Here is a 24,689-nt window from a genome sequence, read left to right as displayed (position 1 = left end):
CAAAGTAAAAATTAATAACCCAGTTTAAATCTGTCCAATACTGAAGCAGCAGAAAAGCTTAAGGAGCAATATGATAAAATAATATTAAAATATCTTCAAATTGATCAGGAGCAGGCAGTCTGCAAAAGAATTAGCAAGCCCCAGAAATGAACAAGTATGAAAGGAGCCTTTGAGAATTTGAAGGCTTCATCACAAAAGCCAAATGAATGATTCGTCTGTGATAAAGATTACTTTCCCAAAGTTTTAAAACCCAGGGATGAATAAACAAGGACCTACCTGAAACATTTTAGAATAAATTTGTGAATAAGGACCAAGTCATTAGGATTTAATGGTTTTTTTTATCACCAACTGCACAGCATGAAGTTGAAGAGTAGTAATGCCTCAGAAAAACTGAACAAACAAGTCTCTGAAGGAGTCAGCACCTAAGCACAGAGCCTGACTCAAAGGAACACTATTTTAGAAAAGTCTTCAGATATGTCCTTCAAGGGTATGACAGCTACCATGAAAGAGAAGGGACCTTTAGTGTACTCCTAGACCATTAATTCAGAAAGGAGAGGAACAAATAGTTTCAGAAGCGAAAGGACTTCAAAGCTGTTTTCAGCATCAATTAATGTGAAAAAAAGCAGAATACTCTAAGCTAATCATGGCTGCAGACTCCCAGAAATCTTGATTCTGACAAGATCCTCATGGACAGAGCAGCAGACAGAATTTAACACCACTTCTTGCATGACTAATGAATCTGGGAAGGAAGAGTCCAACCCTAATTCTAAAATAGCTTCTACTCACCTTCTGAAAAGTTCTGGAAGTGTAGACAGCTCACTGAAAACATCATCCCAAGCTATCAAAAGAAAACCTGCACAGGGCAGCATAGATCAGATATGAAACCACACACATAAGGCAAGTCTGAATAGACTAAAGCTTAATCCTTCAGCAAGACTGCAGAGGACAGAGGTCTATAAAATGACTGACAAGGCTTGTAGGAAAATGATTCATTGTTTCTCATAACAGGAACTAGACAGTTGTCAGGTTTAATATGAAGAAGATAAAGTACTTTTGTATACTTCAAATTTAGTTTCATCTTTTATTAAAACACAATCCAGAGGACAATAAACACTTAAGTAAGCCTAGCAAGCTACAAATGTAATAGATCACTAAATACTCACCCTGTTTAGCATATGTTTAAGAAAAGATAACCACCAGAAACACTTCTTGGCTAGATGTGCATTAAATCTGACCAAGTATATAAAAGAGTTTGGTCCTAAAGCTACACTCACTTTCCTGTGCAGGCAGTGGGGAGTGCCTGGCAGCTACTTCTAACTGTATTTTATATTCTTGCTTGTGCATTCTAAGGAAGCATTGGCTAGTAATAGGATACACATAAATCAACCTCATGTTAAGACCTACCATTGAGGAATAAGTTATTAATATTTACTTAGACATAAGCAACTGAAAAGCACATACAAGCTTTCAATTGCTCAAAAATATCAATACTACTCTTCAAGGATCTTCACACTAGTTGTTCTTTACATGGAATTTTGCAACATTTTCCTTTATTTGAAATAGGCAGGTAATGGGATTCTTGCTAAGGATGTAATAGTACTTGGTCTTTAAAGTTTGAGACAATCTTTTGACTAGTTGGAGAACATGCAAACACATACAGCCTAATGAAATAACTTAGTAGTCGGCCAGTTGATCTCAAAGTGCTTTCGCATTCTAAAATACATCCCAAAAACCCATAACCAGACATTCAGAATAAAAGATTAAGATTAAGAGGGTCATTTTCAATGGTGTTGTGAGTTAAAGATTAAACTTATCAAGTTTGCACATGGCAAGAGAATGTTTCTGCATGACAACACAAAAGTGTTCACATCCCTGAAACAAAGCCTTCATACAGGACGTACCTAAACAAGAAACCTTCAGAACACACAAACTTCTGGTAGCATTCTCATATTTTATTTTAATTAATCCACAAAGACACAGAAATAAATTACAGCATTTTTTGTTAAGAAACCTGTTTTAACAAATGACAAGATTCCTGATTAAACATGATCATTGAAAACGTGTAGCTTTAGCATTGCTTGTCTCAATTCCACTTTCAAGACAATACATTACAGGTGACAACTGGAGTCATCTAGTATGAATTCAGAAATCAGCCACTCATGAAATCATAAGCTGATGTTTAATATCAGTTCAAATCCCTTGCACATGCTTGTTTCCTCCCTGCAAAAGAAGTTTTATTTAATTTGCAGTCAGCATCACACATACAAAAGAGGTAACTGGCCTAGGGTTGAGCTATATGAACATACTACATGACACTAACTCTTAAGTCAGAGCCATTTCTCAATACAAGTTTCTTCATTTATCCAGGACAGGATTTTCCTTTCCCACACCATTAGTATGGATTCCATTCCAGAGGACCAGCCAGATTAGAATAAATGGACACAATAACTATCATAAGCTTTCCTAAGATTTTTTCCAATTTAGGTTGGCTATGTCTATATAAAGTTCTAACAATTACCATGCAGGTTTCCACTAGTCCAAACTAATTTTGGGTTTTGTTTGTTTGTTTTCAGGTAAGGAATAAATTAAACTTCTTCAGATATAGAAGGCAATGCATCCACTAACATCTGATAATCCTTTTTAAACTACATACCTGGAGACCAACCAGTTTACAAGGAACTCTTTTCACACGTTTATCACAGGTTCATAAAGCACCAACACACCTGAGAAACCCAAAAAAGTAAGATTTACATGAAACTGATACCAAGACACAGATAACATGATAATCTGATGACAGTTCAAAACCTACCTACAAGCTATTAATAAAGTTGATTTAGTAGCTTCCTGAAGTTCAGTAGTTTCATGAATGTGTTGTTCCTCTCACCATGATCCAAAGAAGAGTTTCAACCTCACCTCTGGGTTTGAGAGAGAACTTTTATACCCCTCTGTGTTGGCCACTTAAGACACTGCCAGACTTAAGAGGGCAAAGCATAAAAGGGGAGTAGATTATAGCACTATTTTTTTCTTATTAACTAAGATAATCTGAATTTACCATTTACTCAAGAGATTACAATTTGCATGAAATTTGAATTATCAAAAAGCAAGTTTTAAAAACTATCTACAATTGTCATTAGACTAGAGCATACTTACCTTCTAGCAGATGGTTCTGTTCATTCTTAAGAAGTCCTGAGCAGTGCTTCTAATTTAGGTGTGATCATCCATGCCTAGAATATTTCAAACATAAAGTTGCTACGTGGGACCTCTAAACAGGCCAAAAAAAAGAGACAAAAACTATTAAATTATAATTTATATCATCTAATTACAGACCTTTTTAAAGCCATATTCTACAGACTTGCTATTACATTGAATTAGAGCTTCTTAAAGTCAGTCTACAAAGTTGCAGAAGTCATTTATATATCAAGACTATCAAATCAAGACCTAGAGCAAAAGGTAGTCAGTGGTTCAATCTGTTGAAAAGATTGTTTTAATTAGCCTGTTTAAACTACACAGAACATATTTTTAACATCTTTTAAAATATACTGCTAATCAGAAACAATGGAAAGTTTATTAAGCCTAAATTGCTTTTAGTGTTGACACTACCCTGAAGTAAGCTGTAAATTCTAGATTTAACAGACTTTACCAGCCAGTTCTTTGCTACCTTGTGCCTAATTACATATACCTTGTAACAAATTACACTCTCAACCAAGAGAGACATCAAGTCACTGTTATAGACATACAAGACTGGGCCAAAAGCCTATGCAATCAGTGACTGTTCTTTGTTTGAAACGTTAAGTCCATTTGAACTTAGGTGCCTGCAGCCTTCAGTACCCTAAACACTGCAGGTTATAACTGCAATTTTCTTGATGCAGCCTATAAAAAGAAACCGCTGCACTGAAATCAGATTTAAGGTCTGCGCAGCTCAATACCTATAATTTAGAGAAGAGCAGAAGGGTACAAACGAACACAAATACTCCTTCATCTCACAGCGACACAGACCAAGTACCCTCAGATATACGTTTGCCTTTAAGTGGTACAAGGTGTGAGGATCCAAAGCTCTCCATTTCTGAAGCCCAAAGCCCTAGCTAACCAGCCCCAGGCTGTGAGGTGTGTGATGAGGTCGGCGTGCCCCCTTACCTATAGCAGTTCAAAGGCACGACTCCAGATCCCCAGCACTTCCCACTGGCCAGGCCTACTGCCCTGGGCCTCCTGCCCATGCCGGGCGCAGCCGAGCGCGGCAGGCCAGCGGACAAAGCCTTCGGGGGCATTGGAAGGCCTTGCCGGTACCTTGGGGCGCTTTCTGCCGCCTTCCTCCCCGCCGGGCGGACCACGCCACACACTGCGGAGGGAGAGAGAGAGAAAGAAGTCAGCCCGGAGCAGCAGGGCGGGGGGCGGGGGGAAGGGAGGGGGAACCGCTTGTGCCTCACGACAGGATGCAGGGCGGAGGGGACAGCTCCGCACTGGGTTTCTGTGAGGGAAAGGCGCTCTATCCCCCTGTGTTGACTCCCCGGAGCACCGCCAGGCTCCGAGAGGGCAAGATGTGAAGGGAAGACCCGAGCAGGTCCCACTCCGTCCCCCCGCACCCCGCCCGTTGGGAGCCCGGGGGTCCCGGTGGGAGCGGCTGCGGCCTCCTTACCGCGGCGGAGGGCGGTGGGGAAAGAGGGAGGGCGGCGCCTCCCGGGGCCTTAAATACCGTCCCGCCGCTCCCGCGAGACCCCGCGGGGGCGTCGCTGTTGATTGGTCGAGCTGGCCCACGTGACCCCGCGAGGGGGGAAGGGCGGGAGGGCGCGCCTGCGGGGCCTGAGGCGATCGAGCCGCGCACCGGCGCTCCCAGCGTAAACGTTAAGGGGAGAGGCCGCCGTGCTGCGCCTCCCCGCCCGCGCTGCCCCGCGGGGAGACGGCGTGGGGCTGGCCCTGGAACGGGGGGACGGCCAGTGACCCCGGGCCGCGGCGGTCGGGGAGGTGGGGGCGGCCTTCTGCCTCAGGGAGAAGCGCCCCGGTTTGCTCGGTCGCGCTCCCTGCGGCGGTCAGTCAGGGGCGGACCCGCGGCCTGCGTCACGAGGGGGCTTTTGTCTTCTTTGGGATATAATTGTCGATTTCTACCCAGGCTAAACTCGGGGGGCCCGGAGGTCTTTCGCACACAGAAGCAAAAGCGTCTTTGGTGTGAAGTAGCAGCTGTGTAGCGGTTTTGAGGAACTAAATACTGCTGATCTCTGTCTAAACTCCCATCTAAGCCCTACTTTAGGAGGCTTAGGATCTGTCTGTAAGGATAGCGAAGTAAGCCTCAAGCCTGCGCTAATACCCTCGCTGACGTTACAGCGTATGGGGCTTGCTCTAGAGCACGCCTGGGCTGCAGCTCACAGGGTGGCACGGTGGAACCAGGCCTGCCCTCCTGCGAGTTAGTGCACAACATGGATGCAAAACACAGCTATTGTTCTACCTCAGCTAAGATGTGCTGCCTGACTGGGGACACTACTAGGAGGTTTTAGGGTGAGTACAAGCAGATTAGCATAAACTGGGAATTAGTAATTTGTAGTACAGAGACTTTGAACGTTGCCCAGCCAAGCTAGTAGGTGGGAACCACAGCGTCTTGGTTCCGGTGGAGTTCTGAGTTCAATAAAAGTCTCTGCTTCACAAAGAGGTGGCTATATTGCTGATAACTTGTAGCTTCCTGCCTCAGTGAGAAACAGTATGTCTTGGCTCATACTGAGTTGCTACCAGCACAGCACCTGTAAGTGTGTGGAAAGAAAATAACAGGTTGGCCCACTATCCCTGCGAGCTTTCTGAACCTTGCATTTAAACTACCCCCAGCAGATCTAAACCGTTTCCGCCTGAAACAAAGTCACATAGTTGCAATCGAGGGATAGCTTTAGAAATTGTTTCCTATCACTTCTAATTACCATTTCAGTCTAATTCTTGATACTTGCTTAAAACATGGTTGCAGGTGTAATCTCAGGTGCCAGTCAGTTTATTGTGAGTGCATGGGGATTCAAAAGCTGTCTCTGGGCTCTAGGTAAGTCATTCTCTGCGTATGAATTTGAGACATGTAGCTTCAGGTTATTTCAAGTGGGATTCTCTGCAATGACCATTTTCTACAGTTAGACACATAAGTCAGATTGTCCTTTCTTGTAATGTAGCCAAAAAGATGAATTGGCATCCAACCTTTACATTTTTACCACCTGTGCCAGTGGGATGTATATCAAGCTCAGTGTCTTCTCTTCCAGTAGAGAATGTAAACTGGCACCTCTGTTAGCACAGCAAACCAGTGATCAGTGTCCATCCCAGATGAGTATTTTAATCATTCAGATAAAATCCTACTAGTTTTTCTTCCCCTGCATGAGATTTCTTCTGTCTTCCCCATAAAAACTTTGCATTGTTTGCCTTCTCTCTGGTTCCATGAGACTTACTTTCTTGTCTGATAGTGGCACAACTTCAAGAAGAGAGATGCAGAGGCCACCTGCCCTGTCTGTCCTTTCTTTTCAGCGTGAGAGGTTAGCAGGTTCTACACATGCCCAGGAAAAATTGTCAGACACCTGGTCAACTACACCAGTAGATGTTGTGAGGTCTGTTTACATTAGGGCACTTCCACTTTAGGTAGTCATGGAGAAGAATATTGAAAGTCTGCGTTTTGAAGTTAGCTAAGTGGCAGCTGGGTGTCTTGGTTATTTTGTGGATTTAGTGTTGAGCTTTTTAAGGTGTCTGTGGTGATCTGAACCCAACTGTACAAATCTTGAAGAGCTGTGCTCTAATCAGTCAAGTCTCTCTTTGTGGGATGCATGAATTTAATGTCAAAGTCACAGATCTTATACCTCTCTCAGCTGAAAGACACTTGAAAAACATTTGTTTAAAAACATCATGTTGGGCTCACCACAATGCACAATTGTCATTAAATATTTCATTTCAATCTCACTGTTTTTTCTCCACACTGATATGAAGGAAAACCAAGCAAGTAAAATCTTGATGGGACCATCAGTCTTTGCAGATGGACGACAGTATCCATCTGCATTAAATAATTGGCAGGTTTGGGACCTTAGAATGTAGCAGCCTTTTTTAAATTATTTTTTTACTTGATCAAAACTTTGATATGCTAATATAATAAAAATGTAATTTGATTAATTTATGCCACAATTTACATAAAATGAAAAGGCTATTTTAAATTCATGCTGAAAATAGAGTAGGTGCCATTTACAGCCTGTCTGCTGTCAAAATATCCTTTGTGATTTGTCCTCAGAATCTATGTTAGTTAAAATTAGAGCCTGTAGAATAGAAGAAAAATAATAAGTAATATCTTTGGAGAAGAAGAGGAGGGCAAGCCAGAATTGTTATTTCCTTTCCAGAGGCAGAAATAACAATAAATTTCTGTTAGAAACTTAAGTTCTCTGTTATTTTTGCTCAGTGAGTCTTTTCGTGTTTGATAAATTATTTCCATGGCTAAAAATTTATCTCTTTCTAGCCAATATGTATGATTAGAACTTAAATAGTATCTTTCCAACTGAAAGCACATTTTGTAGAGGTAAGAAAAATGCCAGTAAAGTTTGCTAGTGAACTTCCTTGCTGAATAAAATACCTGAAAAAGAGGCCATTCTTCAAGCTTCTACCTCACAGAAGTATGGGAATATTTTCAGTTGAGTATTGAGTGTCAGGGAAGATCAATGTTATGCAAACTGATGAAGCAATCAATACACAGAAGTTCTCTTATCGTCACTGTTCAGAGCTCCTAATGTAATTTTTTAAAAACACAATTAAGCAGAAGGAAAAAGGCAAGAGTAAGATATTATGAGATAATCACACCTCTAGGCCATTACTGAACATTGAACTGACTCTAAAGGCCTAAACAGCCTCTTCATAGAATAGGCTGTTTAATGGTTATCACTATAGAACTATTAGTCCCTTTTATCTAGTCAGTCCGCTTTTGGTGTATTTGACATCAATGTATTTGCATCTGTCTTATTCTGCTGTTTTGGGGCTTTCAAATCTGATGTCTGGCCAAAAAAAAAATGAAGTCAGATGCTGTAAGCGTATTTTGTTTTCTTCTGCAAAATAGCAATTTCTGAGAAAAATGAAAAGATGGTATTTCCTCTCTGCCAACTAGTATAATGTTTACATTAGCAAATACAGGCAAGATTCAGAGATTAATTTAATACAAAGTTTTATTTTCTGTGCTTCTTATTTGGTAAGTGACAGTATGACTTAGGATTCTAAAGATAAAGTTTTACTGTATTTTATATCAAGAAAGATAATTTCTCAGATAATTTGAAAATTTTGGGTAGGGGTTGCTTTGAAGCTGACAGTCTTCAAGAAGAATAGTGATTCCAGAGTTGAGGTAATTTTTTTTTTTTTTTTTTAGACTAAGGGGCCCCCAGGAGACACCCCACATTTTCTGTGGATTGCCATGAATTTTTCATGGACTACAATTCACTCTGACCATTAGAATTTCAGGTGTAAATGGAGTGGCTTCCCATGGACCTGCTATGATCCATACACTACAGCCTCAGTCCATGGTCTGCAAGTTGCCATTTGGCATTGTACTAAAGCTTCCAATCTGTTCTGCAGTGGGGGCCAAGCTTCATGGAAAATCTTTAGTCCTCATGCTTGTGTCTACATATTTTCCATTCTGTTAAAGACATATTGATATTTTTTGTAGAACATAATTTAATGTGAGATACAAAATACTAAAAAAAATTATAAAATGCTAAACATACATTGTCAGCACTGAAAGTATTTCAGACATCTGAATTCTCTTTTAAGTCCTGTTATATATTTTCCCACCTTCCAGAAAACCTGAGTATTTTTTTAACTGCCTTTTCCATTAATATGCCCTTTTAATTGCCTGGAAATTTATCCTAAATTTGATTCTGTTCCAAACACTTGTTCAGCAAAACTGACTGATGATTAGCCATTTCTGGACCAGAGTTTATTACAAGAAAATCATATATGAACCCTCTGTGGAATTTTCCAAGATTTCTGGAGAGGAAATGCAATATCTTCTTTGTAGTACAGAGTGAGCAGATATTCTAGTCCCAGCTTTGCTGCTAACTTTCCTGTCTAACTTTGGACAAATTGCTAAATTTCTTCTGCCTCTTTTCTTGCTTTGTAAAAGAAGCTAATATTAACTTGCCACCCAATAATTTGACAAGTCTGAGTGAACGTTTGCAAAGTACTCTGAGAATGTCAGATGGAAAATGTTATGAAAGTCCACTAGTCAAAGAGGATATTTACAATAGGTTCTTATTTTATCTAGTGAAATAAAAATGTTCAAGCGTATAACCAGATGAGACCAGGACTGATCTAAAATTAAATGCAGGAGGCATTTTTTGACCTTTCAATAGAAATTATATAAGCACTCATAGGTTATAAATAGTCCTTTGTTTCCCTTCTCTTTGTCTAACACTCAGAAGAAACACAGGGTTAGTTGTTTGTTATGAAGAGATAGGGCAATGCTTTAGAGTGGAAACAATTGTTCACTGTTCTGTATTTATACAGTTCCTGTAATGTTTGTAACTAGCATTTGTTGCTTTTCTTAGCACTTTTTTATCTTCAAAAAGCCACAGAAATAAACTTTCTAGACCTGAAAATGACAATGCCAGAAGAAAACCCAAACACTCACCACCCCATTTCAAGTGTGAAAGTTTCTTTTCTCTTTACCTGTTTGATATGTGACTGAAGAGAAAAAAAGCCAGTGCTAAACTATTGTTAAACTGGTACATAAATACTTGTATATTATTTCCTATTTTTATTACAAATCCTCAGAAATAAGACATGAAATGTGTCCACCCTTAAATGAAAGTATTTTTATTCATGTCGAGGATAATGATATTGAATTCTTCACAGAATGCCGTGTGTGCATGTATATATGTTCATATTTCCAAATATGTTTAGTTTCAACAGTAGTCCTTTCCTTGAACAACCAATAAATGCTTAACTAACAGCAATTTAATTTTGTGTTAAAAAAAAAAAAGTTTAACAAACAGAAACCACCTGAAACCTTACCCTGAAGTCAAGTAATTGTCATCAGTGAGAAAGCAACAGTATGAAAATACCACTTACCTTTTTCTTACTTTTTTGTTTTCCTACTTTGTGTGATTTCTCTGGGGTTCATATTATGGGAATAATATACTTGACATTAAAATATATGTGAGGTAAATGGCTTTATTAGTTACCACAATTCATTTCATTTAGATTTTTAATCACCGTTCAAACCCATTCATTTGCTTCATAACTTTTCACTGAGAGCAAGTACAATTATATACAGTAAATTGGAATAAATGGGCTGCAGCAAAGAGTACACAATTAGGCTTCTGGAATAAAAGGGATCTGAGTTTAAAAACCAGCCATAGTGCAGTACTGTCAGTCTCTATAGGCTACTTAGAAAATGCACTGGAGACCAATCAGGCCTTGATTGCTTCAGAACGGAGGCTGGGGGTGGCCACTCCTGAACTGACACCTCAGCTTAATTCCCATTTCCCTTGGTTATGTTGAGAAAACCTGTGGTATTATGTATAATCCAGTCCTCAGAGTTTAAGCAAATTAAACACTTGGGATCAAATTCACACATAATGTTAAGACCATGAACTTAATAGAATTAAAGCAAAAAAAAATTTTTTTTCTCAGTGTTACATTATTTGATGGCTCTTTTACATAGTGATTTGTGGATTTATGAAGCAGTTTAGTAGCCCTGATGACTTTACTCCATAATGTCCAAAAATCTTTCTCCATCCTGTACTTCAAACGTCTGCAATGATTTAATATAACTAATCCAACTTACTGAGGAAAGGAAGTTCTGCCTCTGTGACAACTTCATTTTGAGTTTCTTTTCTGAAACTGTCAGCAGGATGCCAACTAGTGCCAAATTTGATACCGTTTTTATGAAGTGGGCACTCGTCCACAATGAGCTGGATTGAGGCTACTTACCTAACAGTATTCTCAGGCTAGGAATGTATCTTTAGATGCTACTGCTGGTGCCAGATTTTTGTTAATAATCACGGACCTTCTTTTGAAATAAAAAAAATTACCATCTTCAGAATGTTTCGTGTAAATCAAGCCTGTGGGGACAGGCTGTATAGACTGAAATTATTATATTCTAGCTTCATGAAGTAAAAAGCGTAGCCAAGCCTGAGTGTGCCATACTTCCAGGTGCTCTTAGGAGCAGAGGTGCCTGTAGAAACGTTATCAGTTCTCTCTTCAGTTGAATGACTTCCTCAGCATAGCAGAGGGACAACAAACGGGCCTTAAGCTTCTGCTGAAAACAGCAACATCCGCTAAGGAAAAGGGGAATTCTAAGATGAGGCATTGCCCTGGCTGAACTCTGTTCTTGCTTCTCTCAGAGATTTGCTGTGCGGCCTCACGTTAGCTATGTAACAACCTTGTGCCTATTATCACGGGTGTAACCTTAATACGCTCATACTGCTCTATCTCGGAGAAAGGCATGGGCTTTGACTGACTTGTGTTTGAAGAGGAATGGAGATTATTGCATGAACGGTGCTGTACAAATGCCGCGTGTTGTAAACTCGTGAGTGAGCACTTTGGCACGAAGACGCGTGGCGTGGATGTGGTCCCAGAAGAGCGGTTGCGAAGATAAACGTTGTCTGCGTGAATGGCAATGCAAAGCACCTGCTGTGGGCAGTAAGTGACATTCCGGCCCGCTGTTCTGGGGTTTGCGAGTGCCTGGGCTGCTGCGTACCTCAAATTAGGCGGAGAGAGCACGTCCCGGAGCACAGTGCGGCCGCCACAGCCGCTCACCCGTGCCGTCCCGCCCGGGCTCTGCCTTCCCGGCCTCCCCCCCGCTGCCTGCCAATGCGATTCCGTACGCGCTGAAACCCGAGGTTTGCAGCCCTGTGCCCGCTCCGGGCCTGGCGATTGCGACGCGCCCGTCCCAGGCCGCTGCGTGCCGCCGGCGGGGCGCCGGGCCGGGCCGGGCCGGGCCGGGCGAGGCGGCAGGGGCAGCCCCCCCGCGCCCCCTCCTCCCCGCCGCGCATTGGCTGCGGCGGCAGCAGCAGCCGCCCCGGCCGGGCCCGCCGGGGTGCCCCGAGCCGGTGACTGCCTCTGACCTCCCCCTTCCCCGGCGCTGTCAGAGCGGATCAGCGGGCGCGGCGCTGCAATGGAGCGGCGAGCGGCAACGGCAGCCGCCAGGAGAGGAGGAGGAGGAGGAGAAGGAGGAGGAGGAGGAGGAGGAAGGGGGAGATTAGCGCGGTGCCGGCTGGCGCAGAGGCGCGGCTGAGCGCTCCAGCGGGAGCCCGGGGCCCTGCGGGCCGTGCGAGAGTCAGAGGCGGAAGGAGCGGAGATGCGGCTGCTCTCCCCGCGCTGCTGAACCTCCCGGCCACTCGCCCGGAGGAGGGAGGGCAGGAAGGTCCGTCCTTCTCGCCGCGCCGCGGGCGCGAAGGGTGCCCGTGCAGTCCCCCCCTCTTGCTTTTATCCCAGCCCCGGAGCAGGAGCCGCCGCCGCCCCCTCTCCCTTCCTGCGCTCTTCCCACCATGAGCGGGGCTGTTTTCACCTTATAAAGATGGCGGTGTGGGATCGCTGCAACCTTTAGACTCATGACTGTCAGAAACATCGCCTCCATCTGTAATATGGTGAGTGCTGGCGGGCAGGCGCGCCGGCGGGGGGCGGCACAGCAAGCAGCCCCTCCGGGGGCAGGCCCTGCTGGGGCCGGCGGAGGGGCGGCTGGGGGGGCTCCCCCCAGGGGCGCCAGGCAAAGGAAGCGACCGCATCCCTGCCCCCGGCGGCGGGGGAGCCGGGCGGGCTGCGCCGGGACGTGCCCGGGGTGGAGTCGGCCGCCGGAGAGCGGCGACGTCCCGAGGAGTTTTCCCGGAGCAGCCCGGGAGCGGGCCGGGGAGGGACGGAGGTGCTGAGCCGGTGCGGGGCCCTCCGGAGCGGAGGTGGCCCCGGCCGGTGCGCGTTGCAGACGGAGCCGCAGCCCGCCCTTCCTCCTCCTGCCCTTCCTCTTGCCCTAAGAATCCTGCGAAAGCACCCCAAAGTTGGGCTCTGAATGCTCGTTAAGTCAGTGACCCCACTTAACCCTCTCAGGCCAGGCAGGTACCCTGTGGTCACAGGGGGCCAGGAGCTCCCCAGGTTACGCAGAAAACGAGGATGTTTAGATGCTGATAACGCGCTTTGGGATTCCGACGCTAGCTACCTGTTCTAGGAAGTCTTCGCTTTAGAGCAAACATCAGTGTTTAGCTTGCACTGCGTGCCACTCGGAGAGGACTGCTGTTTGTTAAGTACTCTTGAATCACTTAGCTTTCTCTAAATCAGACTAGGCAATTAGGAAGTAATAAGGAAATATTAGTATTTTTGTTTGTATGTTCAGCCTTTGCCGCTTTCCTCCCCAGGAACAGTTGAAAGGACACTTTCTGCATTGTGCTTGGGACCAATTTTAATCCTAACAAACCTGGCGCATCTGATTGGGTTTAGATTTTTGAAACTTCTTGGTGAGGGAAGGGAGACCTCAAACTTTGTCTGCCAAAGGCTTAATACAGTGAGGCAGTAATAAACTTGCCAAAGAAATGGGTGCGTGCTAAGCACCCCAATGCAAACAGAAGAGAAGCTTGTTTCTGCACATTTTATTGTTTTAGTCTGTAATTTTCCCCCTTATTTCCAGGTTCTTCAAGAGCAGCTACACGCAGTTGCCAGCTTCCCTCCATGTGGTGCCCCAGCATGCCTTGTGCTGGTGATGCCACACATACCATTCATCTGCCCTGGAGAATGGAGCCTACCTCTAGGGTAAGGCAACAGGCACAGCCCCAGAGGCCTGGCTCCTGCGGGGTCAGTAGCAGTGGTCTGGGGGAGGGAGTGCGGATTGCGAGCCTGCTCCCCTTCCATCTGCCCACACTTCCACTTAAGTGGGCTTGCTCTTTTGTTTTCAACCAGATGCCCAGGACATCCCATGCATAGTTCTGACTTAAGCCTCAGTCCTCACTTTGAAATGCCTGCTGTGAAATGCAGAGAGGAAGGGTTGGATTGGGGGTTAAAAAAACTTAATGCAAAATCCAGACTTGGGGTAAAATAATCTGGGTGCTCACCTTTCTTCACCAACACTAAGTAGTTTTCTAAGCTTTTCATTGCTCTTAATCATTTCCAGTCCTGTGGGCCAGTGGGCCAGGGATACTGCAAAGAATGGTTTAGGAAACAGTACAGGACTGAGGAGAAAACCTGGGCACGCTTAACCTTCCTTCTGAGGCAGTCTCTGGTTTTTATTGCTGATGAATGGTGGGTGTGATGCCCCGCATACTGCATAAGAGAGCACCGCATGAAGGGGAGCTGGAGACTCTTAGGTGGTTGTAAGACTCTAGCATTGGCATGAAGTACTAGGAACTCCATGATTTCTTTCATGTGCTTCAAACAGATGCACTTGCATACAGTACGCTTCTCCCAAAGACTGAAGAGGTTCACAGCAAAACTGAGGAGTTTGTTCTAATGGTGTGCTGCTCAGCTGTCACTGCCAGTATATACTGCAAAAGTAGCATCCGAGAAATGGGGAGACTGCAAGGAAGAATTAGAGCCTCAGGGAGAAAAAGCATGCAAGGGTTCATAGTTCAAGGTAATTCTAGTTCATGGTAGCAGTACTGTGACAGAAGGTGAAGTTGGTGTAACAATAATGATGTTTTAAAGCTACATATTCCTTGGGATCTATGTACTTAGCTTTTAGAGATGTTGTGTTGTGCTGGTCACATTTAGTCTTTTCTGGATAACCCACAGGGCCTGGAAAGTCTTTTAGGAAAAAAAGCTGAGATTTTCAAAAGCTACAGGAATTTGGGGCTGTGAGAAAAACATAAATTCTTGGAAGTATTGGCAACACTGCATTATGGCTCCTCCAAAAAGGTGTTGGCTTAGATGAGTTGGTGGACTTGAACTCCATGGTCTGTAGGAGGAACTATGACAAACCTCCATAAGAATGGGACTTTGGAAGGTTAGAGGTATATAAGAAAATCTTTTACCTGTATAAAACCTGAATATTTGCAGTGCTAGTTTGATTTAGGGCATCTGTAGAAGTCTACCACACAAAGATATTAATTCCCGGAACTTGTTGCTGCACTATAACATAGTGCTTGAAGAACTGAACTACTTAGAATTTGTGGACTAAGAAATAGCTGCAATGTTCTTAGGTAATATAATATATTTTAGTATATAATGCTGCATAATAGTATGCTTCTAAGTTTTTTAACCTGGTTGAACACAGTAATGAAAAAAAAAAAAAAAGTTCTGTTCTTCTTTATCTTTTTCCGTTCCTGTTGCACTTGAGAGTGTTCACAGAGATTATTTTTTTTTCTTAACTTTTGCAAAAAAATGGATGATGCTTGGCTGATTTTCGGGGGGCGGGGAGCAGGAGGATGGAGAGAGATAGAGGGAGGAATTGATCCTGAAATATTTGTCCTTCTCTGAATGCAACATAGATTATGTTTTCAATGGTAGTCCTTTCTTGACAAAGTCTTTTGTGTTTGTTTGTCCAAGTACTTTCATGTCCTGAAGGGGAAAAATAGATGAAATTTAGCTCAAGGGAACTTGGGTAGTCAGCATTGCAGGATGCATGTTTGCTATTTAATTGACTGCCTGAGGTCTAGTATCTCAGGTTGTAGTTTTGGTCTCCCGAAGATGGTAGAGATTCAGTCTTTTCCAGGAAGGATCAAAACAAGTGTAGTGAAGCAAGGAAGCCAGGGACAGTATGTAACTTGCTTGCAAAAGAGGTCTAGTACACCGGATAAGTTATGCCTCATGCTGAGGCAGACACAGTAGGAGGTAACCAGTAAGAAAAAATGTTAGGTGCAAAACTTTCCACTTGGCACATTTATTTGTAGTAAATATTCAAATGCACAACCTTCTAGAATTAAACACAATTCCTGTATTGTTTTTTTACTGGTTTTGTTCCCTTGGTTATAATAATGATAGTATTGTAACTAACAGCTTAATGACACCAAAGAGCTCAAACTTGTTCTGCTGGGGTGGAGGGGATGAAGGCAACTGTGCCTGAAGGAATCAGTGGGACTTTTATGTGGGCACAGTGGCCACCCTCACTGATTTGGAGGTCTAGTCCCCAAGATGTTCCCCTTACCTGCCTTTCAGACACTGGGAAAGTTTATCCACTCTGTCTGCACGCCAGGATCACCACAGGAGGTATACAATCATGCGTACGATCATTATGTAGGACAGGTACGGTAGATGTGAAGAAGCATGAGATACACTGAAGAAATCCTGTTTGAGGGAATAGCAACACCCGGTGCCATGTAACCCTTGTAGACTGTAGACACAAACTAGGGATGTGCTGTAATCCTCTTTGGTATTGTTTCTGTGAGATAACCTGATGACTCAAGTACAGAATGCTGTTTCAGAGGTAGATAGGCACGGTGGCATTTTAAGATTGTTGTTACTGAAATTCTCTGCAGTATGTTTCTCTGTTGATGAGCTTTTGGTACAGTCTTGAGTTCTAAGTTAAGCTCATGCTGCAGTTGTGGCCTAGGGATGTTGCTGTTATGTACAGTGAAGGACATCTAACCATTTCAGAATGTATTGACATATATTTTTACAGAGATGGCTAACAAGCTCTGTGGACCATATTTCTCCTAAATACCTTTTAGTATTCTGCTGAGAACAGGTATTAATCACCCCTTTCATAATTTTGTAATAGTATTTCAAATAATCTGATCTGTACTTCAGAGTGCTCTGTCAATTTAATAAATGGGACATTCTGAACACATTTGGATCAAGGTATCATCTGACATACCTCGCAGTTGTACAGATATTCTTTGGAAAAAACATTGCAGTTCTCAGATAAATTTGGGGTTTTATTAACCGGGCTTTCATGTTACCCATTCTTCTCATAGTCTCTATGCATTTCATAATAATTGGCATTTTCCTTCAGGAAAACATTCACATAATTCACCAGGTATTATGTGACTACCTGTGAATTTCAGCTTTCACTTTTAAAAACAAAAAAAAAAAGTTTCTGAACATCCTAGAAACTAGTTGTAGAGAAAAACATAAAAACCTGGGAATCTCTATATTCAGGAAGCAAATAAGAATAACTGTTGGATTTTTTGTTTGTTCGTTTGTTTTTAATGTCATGATTTTCAAGACTCATTGCAGGATTTATTTGAATATAGGGCACTGGCAGAATGATGACTCCAACTACAAATATAGATCTGGAAAATGCTTGATATCAAGAAAATTACAATTGTAATGCTGTAAAAACAGTCAAATTCTGCTTCATACAATAAGAATGTTATTGGATTACAGAATTGATGACTATGACTTTCAACTGGATTTATTCATTTGGACAACCGGCAGTGTATATTTCTTCATCACTTTTAAAACTTCTCATAAACAGAGATTAAGGCAGAATAATACATGCCTAGACAGTTAAAACAGCTATCTGAAAGCGTATTTAGATTGATAAAGGAAAATAGATTTTTACATCTGAAAAGATTATTTACAGGCAGTTCAAGCAATGCAGTTCTAGAAGCGTAGTCTCGAGTGCGCAATTTCAGTATGACATATATAGAAAATATGAAAAATATCAAGAATGTGAAGTCTAATTATTCTAACACATTTCTGAAGTAATGAGAAACTTGAGAGTATGGCTGACAAATGGATACTGGACTGACAAACAAAAAGTGTGCATTCCATCAAAAGATGAACAGAAGTCCACAAAAGATATTTTTTATTGGATAGAGGCGGATATGCAAAGTGAGAAACATCCTAATATACAATTTCCAATGTATAACCTGGACTAATGACTGAGGCTTGTCTTGCATGAATACCTACCCTTTTTTATGGCTAAAGTGGTTATCCTGCTCTTACTAGTTGTTTAGAAGATAAGCACAACAGGACAATTCATGAATACAATGTGTGGTTTACAGTGCGTCTCTGTTAGACGCATATCATCTTTGGCTTCAAGTTGCTGAATTAAGAGCAAACAAGTGATTATGCTAAATACCTTAATAAAGGAACCTCTTAAATACAGCTCAGCAAGGCTGAGTGAGTCTGCATTGTGGAAGAGATGGGATGAAAAGCAGACTCCAGACCCTGACTAACTGTGCATGGTGGGCAAGTGCCACGCAGAAGGTGAGGTGCTGATGGGCTTGAAGAGCCACAATCTGTAGAGTGTAAATCGTGGCCAGTCAGAGAAGCAGTCAGCAAAGTCTCTTCTGCTGATCTTCCTTTAGCCTCAAGAAACTGTCCTTGGCTGGCTGTTTGGTAGACACACTTAGATACATTTATATACATTATGTACTCTTAACACCACAATGTATCAGTACTTCTGGGGAAGAAATGAGCTTGTATCTCCACTGTCAGGGCTCCATTGTAAGCGTGTTTTAGGTATGCTCAGCTTTTGCACAGAAGGCTACTATGCTGGCGGTTTCAAGCCAGCCATTACTGGATATTGTGTGTTGTGGTTATTTAATCTGATTTCACAATTAATGACCTAATAATAGTTGCATCTAAACTGTCCTAGGACAATAAAGTCTCCAACTCTCAAGTGGAATGCCATTTGATAAACCTATGTTATTTCTGATGTATGTCTGTCAAACTTAAAGATTTCCCGTGATGGTGACTACATCATCTCTCTAGGCAGTCTATCCCAATGCTTCAATGTCTTTACGACTATAATGTTTCCTAATGTCTTACCTGAATCTACATTACTGTAATTTGAGCTTGGTACTTTTCATCCTGTCTACCCTTAAGACTGACAACAGACTACTTCCCTTCTGTAACAAACTATATACTTGAAAATATTGTCATGCCCTGCCTCAACCTTTTCTGTCTTATGCAACACAACCCTGTTCAACCCTTTTTTACAGGTCGTTTTCCTCTAGAGTTGAGTTTTTCATTTTGACTGCCTCCTTTCACATTCTCTCCAGTTACCTTCATCTTTCTTGAAACCTAGCACCCAAACCTGGATGTAAGATCCTGTCTGAAGTCTTACCAGTGACAAGTTAAACAGGAAAGTTACTTTAGGAACTTCGTAGACTCCTGTCTGTAAGAATTTCATTATGTTGTCCACATTTTTTGTTGTTGTGGTTTTTTTTAAATAGCATTGCATAGTTGATCCTTATTCATCTTATACTACACTGTGGCCTCTAGACTTTTTTTTTTCTTTTCTTTTCTTTTTTTTTTTAAGCACTACTACCTTAGTCAGCTGTTTCCCATTCTGTACATGTGCAAGTGATTCTTCTCTTCATGTGCAGAATCTTGCACTTGTCTCAGCTGAATTTCAACAGTTTTTAGAGCATTTCTCAAAAAGAGAAACATTGTCAAAAATTGCCTGTCAAAATAATTTTGAATTCTAAACCTGTCCTGCAACATAACTGCAGCCCTTATAACTCATGTTATATTGAGATTTAATGAAGATGTTCTTTATTCTGTCTCCAGGTAATCAAAGACTACTCCAGCTGGTGCAGCTGTGATGAAGTCTAGAATGTGCCTTCCCTTTAGAATGCTCTGGGGCACCACGTATGCAGCCTGGGTGGCCCAGACAAAAATGTTATTGAAGAAATTATAGTCTGTAAGCAAATCTTAGTCTCTTTTTCACTTGTGAGGCCATCTTGAGGTTATGTGTTCTGAAGAAGGAAACTGGCCAAAAAAAAAAAGTTTCTGCTGCTTGTTCCAGCAAAAGCCTGAGTGCCACTAATCCAAGAACAATTAAGCTGGGAATGGAGACAAACTCATGAGAGAATACTGAGTTGCAGTTTGGTAAAGGTTGTCTAATCATGGAAACTTTAAAGGTCAATATTTTTTTAAAAATTCTTATGGATTTAGGTACTGAACTTGCAGTACTTCACTAGAACCTGACTTCCAGTACTTGATTGCTTTGTGCTTTGAGAAAACCAAGTTTTTTAAGCTACATAAAACTGAGTGCCTTAAACATTTTGTCCGAGATTTTAAGTGGTTCAGGATTTCAGGCCTCTAAATTTTTATCAGTTTCTTGGTAACCACACAGTAGAGTGCTGAAGTTATTTATGGTATATGTAATACTTAGATCTGTGATTAGAGAGAGTTCAGTGCATCCAGCAAAAAATAAGTTAGACATCTCCTTTCAAGCTCTTATAATTTTCCTTAATGATCAGAAAACTCTTTGGAGAAAATGCACAAAAATAACTTATTTATTTAGATACATTGTCTTAAATCACCTGTCCTTCAAAAATGTGAGTACACAGTGGTTTTTCAGTCAGTTAATATCCTTTTACTGTTTACTGTGTTCCCCTATGTTTTTCACAGCATCCTCTCTTTCCTCTTTTATCTTGTGGCAACAAAGACCCAAAATAGCTCTGCTGGAGGAACAATAAAACATTTCTTTGCAGAAAGAAAAAAAAGCTAATCTGGTTAAATTCAACCATCTTGTGGGACTTACACTTTAAAAACTACAGAAACCTTTCTGGTTTGACATTTAATATCTGTGAGTTTGGAAGAAGGCTGGCTCAGCTATTCCAGTTACTCACCATACCTCTCTGAAAGTTGAGGTTGTCCCTGAGGATAGTCAAAGTCCAACACTGAGGACAGGTGATGTGTCTGTTGAAAGCAGTTGCATATATACTGCATGGTGTGACATTGCTTGCTCTTCTCTTACTCTCGTTCTCTTTGTGTTGCTTCTGCGAGCTATGTTTGGATTTTATTTAGTTGCTTCCTCTCTTTTGAGTTATGCATCACTACCATTTGTTGGCCAGGAGGCCTTCCACATCTTTCTTTATCTTCTTTTTCCCTTCACTCCCATATGCTGTGCCGTCCAAAATCCTGAAACTCAGGCTGCCTGGCCCTCAAGCCATTTCTATTTTTATTCTAATTTCTCTTCTACCAGCCCAAACGTCACCCTTAGTTTGTCTTAAGTCTTCAGTTTCTCCCTTCAGGAAACAACTCTGTTTCTAGCACATTTCTCTCACTTTCCCTGAATACTAAGAAAAAGAAATCTAGTTCACAGCTGTATATGATCTGAAGCCCTTTGTCATGGACCAGCCATCTTCCTTCATTGATTTCTTGTTCTTTATATATTTGTTAAATTTTTGTTTTCACAATTCAAATTTTATGTGTTTTTTCTTGTATTTTTTAGATTTTCTTGTGACTAAGATATTTCTTGTTATTTCTTACATTGTAATTTATTGTTTGATGGTTATTTGTATTGTGTTTCTGTTTATTTGGCGATACCCATTTAATAGGTTTTCCATAGGTGACATGAAATGTCCTAATTTCTTTACTGCACTCATTTACTTTAAATTAAGCACATGCATATTTCTAGAAAGTTGGTGCCAATTTTTAAAGCTCTGTCATAATAGAAAGTTGAATCTGATTTGCTGTCTTCTGTTTGCAGAATCTTTCGTATTAGCTCTATTCCATTTCTCATCCTCCATAGAATAACTGTAGTTAGGTTATTTTGCGACATGCGATTTAATGATCTAATCTGATGTCTTCCCCCCCCCCCCCCCCGCACTGTTATTTTGTTTACATGCTAAAGTGCAAAGGAACAGGAGGTTTTTTTACTTAGTCTGTTTCATGTGATGCAAAGCACATATTAAACTCTTAGCAACATTATCAGAAATTTCAGCTGAAAAGAAAACTGGCAGTCTTATCCATTGGAAGGCCTAGAGCAAAATAACAAGAGGATAAAATATAGGTCATATGGCCAGAATGTTTTTGGAGTGATGCTGTGGTAGAAATCTTGGCTTAGCCTGAACTGACCCATGCTTGGCTATGTCTCCAACTGTATGTCTTTGCCATTTTATAAGGGCCGAATACTGATTGTTGGATTAAGTGGTAAAACTTCAGAGGAATCAAGGTTCACCAACACCACAGAATACATAGTAGGAGTTTCCACATTGACCTAGTTCTCATTCTCATAAGGTCTGGCTACCACAGCTACTTTGTTGCATTTCCTTCATTAATGTATTCTTTTAAAGAAGGAGCGAGTGTCCTTTGTTTTCTCTATACCCTAATATGAATTTATTTAATAGTCTCAGATCCTGGTTCATTAACCTATGTGGTCTTTCCTCATTTCAGGCTCAGTGGCTGCACTGCCACTCTTGCTTCTTTTTATGAAACTACAGTAGATTCAGCTGCAGTGGGATATTTCTCCTAGCTGAAGTACAGGACTATTTATGAAACCATAGAGAATGGATTGCATTAAAAATGTTTGAGCAGGTTTTCACTGCAGAAGTGACCAAAATGACTTGCTGGGAGTGGGAACAAGCACAACCGTGCTTAAAACAATGTTAAATAATCATGGTTGATTTTTGCTGTAGATTAACCTCAACAGGCTAACATGTTTTCTGTATTTGATACGGTTGGTTTAAATTGAGTTCTGAATCATCTTTAACACATCTCTAATAACATATTTTTTCCAGTTTAAACCTGGCTTGGATGTACAGTTTCTGGTATACTTTGGTTGCAAAAATTTCCAATTTCTTCTTCTGCCATCATGTCAATTGCTTCTTGAGGAGACTTCCTATGCAAAACATGTAATATGTATGCATTGTGGCATGGTTTGAGTTTACTAAGTAGTCTGTCTACATTTTTTTCTTCATGTAAGAAATATATCCTGCTTTGAAGTATTAGGTGTCTGTACTTCTTACCTGTTTTCCTACTCTTCTTTTTCTATGAATTTAACAGTATATTTTTGGAGACCTTAAAATAAACCAGACTGAAATTGCCCTTGATATAAGAAGGCACAATTCCTAATGAAGTCCATGGGAGTTATGCCAGCTTACCCAAAGATTGAATTTAGCCTCTCTGTTTTATTGGGATACAGGCACACAGTGCTTCATTTTCTATTTGCAACAGCCAAGGCCTGGTTTTGGAGAGGTAAAGCTCTACGATGAGCTGTTACTAAGCATATGTTGTTTCAACAGCATGTACTTTTGGAAATTTCCATGCAATATATAGTTTTTATATGAAGATCAGTTAGGGCACATAATGGATTTGTTTGGTTTTCAGTGATAATTTTGTTTGGTAAATCCTGATTCTTGCTCTTTCTCACAATATTTACAAGACAATTTAAATGCTCGAAAGGATTTGTAAAACCATCTGGCATCCTTTGAAGTAAGAAACCCTGGCCCTGGAGGAAAGTCAAATGAGTAATGTAGGAGCAACCAGTTAGCAGAATACTTGCATTCTACTTATCTAACAGCATACACTAACCTGTAGTTTATGAAAGAGTAGGAGGTTATTTTTTAGAGATATTTTCCATGAATTCTACAGGGAGAATTTTTTACAGTGTGGAAAATACTTCCTGCAAAACTGGAAAACCACTCATTTCATTCTTATGTTAGGGAACTTCATTTGAACGCTAAAAGTGTAATCAAAGAAAACCTTTGCTTTGATCTGAATGCTGTAGAATGAGTATTAATATGAAAATGGTTTCTTCAGAAGCTGCATTAATCTTTTGTAGCCATGTTTTTCTTTTATCAGACAAGGTTTTGAGGGTAACAGTGGCTGTTTGCTTCACTGTTAATATCAGATAAGCAAAAGTCTATCAGTTTCCTCTCTCTCAGGAAGTCCGATGCTTTTGCTGAATCTGTGCTTCTTTGGCAAGGCTGACTTTCCAAGCAAAGAAACTAATCTTCACATGGAACATACATAATTATCACATTGTCATCTCTGTTGAAAGCTAGCCAATAATCACTTTGTATAGATCATTCCTTTTTCCAAGTTTCTCGCTGAGGCTTGGCAGAGCCTGGTGAGGACATACAACATACCCCTTAAGCTTTGCATGGAGCCTTGTGCAGGTAAAGTACTTCAGTCTCAAAGGGAATGCCTGGGAAATCACATACACTTGGTCTGAGCAATGAGCTATGTGTATATGTGAGAAAGGGAGAGACTGGAAAGAGATCTGATAAAGGGATGTGAAATACAAAATCTTTGGAGCTTTTCTGGAAGCTGCCAACTTGAAGGAGCTGTTTTACTTTCAAGGCTTGCAAATTCTCAAAGAGCACCTGTGCTGAGTTTCACACCACTGATTCTGTTGACTAAAATAATCTTCTTTTGATGAGTTATCATGAAATAATAATCTAGTATAGCAAGTAGTGGTGATGGCAGGTGCAGTAAGAAAACACAAATCAGGTTTTGGGGAGAGGATGGGGGAGGGACACCAGCATTACTGAATCTGATTACCAGTAACTTTGAAAATTTTAGCTGATGACATCTCTGAGCAAATGATATATTGAACGAACTCAGGAACACAGGAAATTTCAGCAATTTTCAGAAGTTTTGCATGTTGGCATGTTTGTAGGGGCATTTTACATGGTTTTATGAAAGTCAACCAACTGTTCTGTTCTTGTGTGATGGAAATTCTAAGGCATAATATATTAATGCTTCACACTACAGAGCATGCTCAGTAAGGAAATAAACGTATGATGTCGGTTAAGCAATTATCATGCAGATTAAAAATTGGCTAACTGATAGGTCTTGAATAAATGTATGTAGGGAGTACTTGTCCAAATACACCCATTTTGTGAGGTCCTACAGGGATCTATATGCTTATAGAGTGGATAGGCATGATTACATTTACTTTGCCAGCAATCTAGCTTGCTTGCTTGCATGGTAATCTAAGCTTGTTCAAAAATGGGCATTTTGATATATCAAAACTACAGGTAACATATAAAATTAGTGGTTGTACTTCACAGACCAATAGTTGTGGAAGCAACTTTGCTGTTGGAGTGAAGATACAGCTGAATGTAACATGCCACACTGAGGCAGTGACTAAGAGATGTAACAGT

At 41.2% G+C, this 24,689-nt stretch overlaps 1 protein-coding gene, 1 long non-coding RNA gene and 1 other non-coding gene across 7 annotated transcripts in view; 1 reads left to right on the top strand and 2 right to left on the bottom strand.

Annotated features, from left to right (window-relative positions):
- Positions 1-1,931: 1,931 nt before the first annotated feature.
- On the bottom strand, positions 1,932-4,659 carry LOC142037265 (uncharacterized). Of its 3 annotated transcripts, none has more exons than XR_012652319.1 (6): positions 4,634-4,659; positions 4,135-4,336; positions 3,151-3,224; positions 2,810-2,974; positions 2,654-2,723; positions 1,932-2,220 (listed from the first exon to the last, which is right to left on the bottom strand). It is a non-coding gene; the product is annotated as an uncharacterized LOC142037265 (long non-coding RNA). The 3 variants fall into 3 exon arrangements; XR_012652318.1 differs by having other exon boundaries at positions 2,810-2,915; XR_012652317.1 differs by lacking the exon at positions 2,810-2,974.
- Positions 2,870-2,987, bottom strand: LOC142037427 (small nucleolar RNA SNORA26). The gene has a single exon (XR_012652372.1). It is a non-coding gene; the product is annotated as a small nucleolar RNA SNORA26 (small nucleolar RNA).
- A 7,478-nt stretch (positions 4,660-12,137) lies between the features above and the next one.
- USP46 (ubiquitin specific peptidase 46) overlaps positions 12,138-24,689 on the top strand; it is a 34,865-nt gene continuing 22,313 nt past the window's right edge. Inside the window, exons 1-2 of one of the 3 annotated variants that reach the window (XM_075025798.1) lie at positions 12,138-12,566; positions 13,595-13,716. In XM_075025798.1, coding sequence (XP_074881899.1) covers positions 13,636-13,716 — 81 coding nt within the window. In that variant the 5' untranslated portion in view covers positions 12,138-12,566; positions 13,595-13,635. The remainder of the gene's footprint in view (positions 12,567-13,594; positions 13,717-24,689) is intronic. The other 2 variants (XM_075025807.1, XM_075025817.1) reach the window with 2 other exon arrangements.

Source organism: Buteo buteo, chromosome 1, assembly GCF_964188355.1.
Source record: "Buteo buteo chromosome 1, bButBut1.hap1.1, whole genome shotgun sequence".
In the NCBI taxonomy this organism is placed as follows: Eukaryota; Metazoa; Chordata; class Aves; order Accipitriformes; family Accipitridae; genus Buteo; species Buteo buteo.
This window is presented reverse-complemented; position numbering and strand designations above follow the sequence as displayed.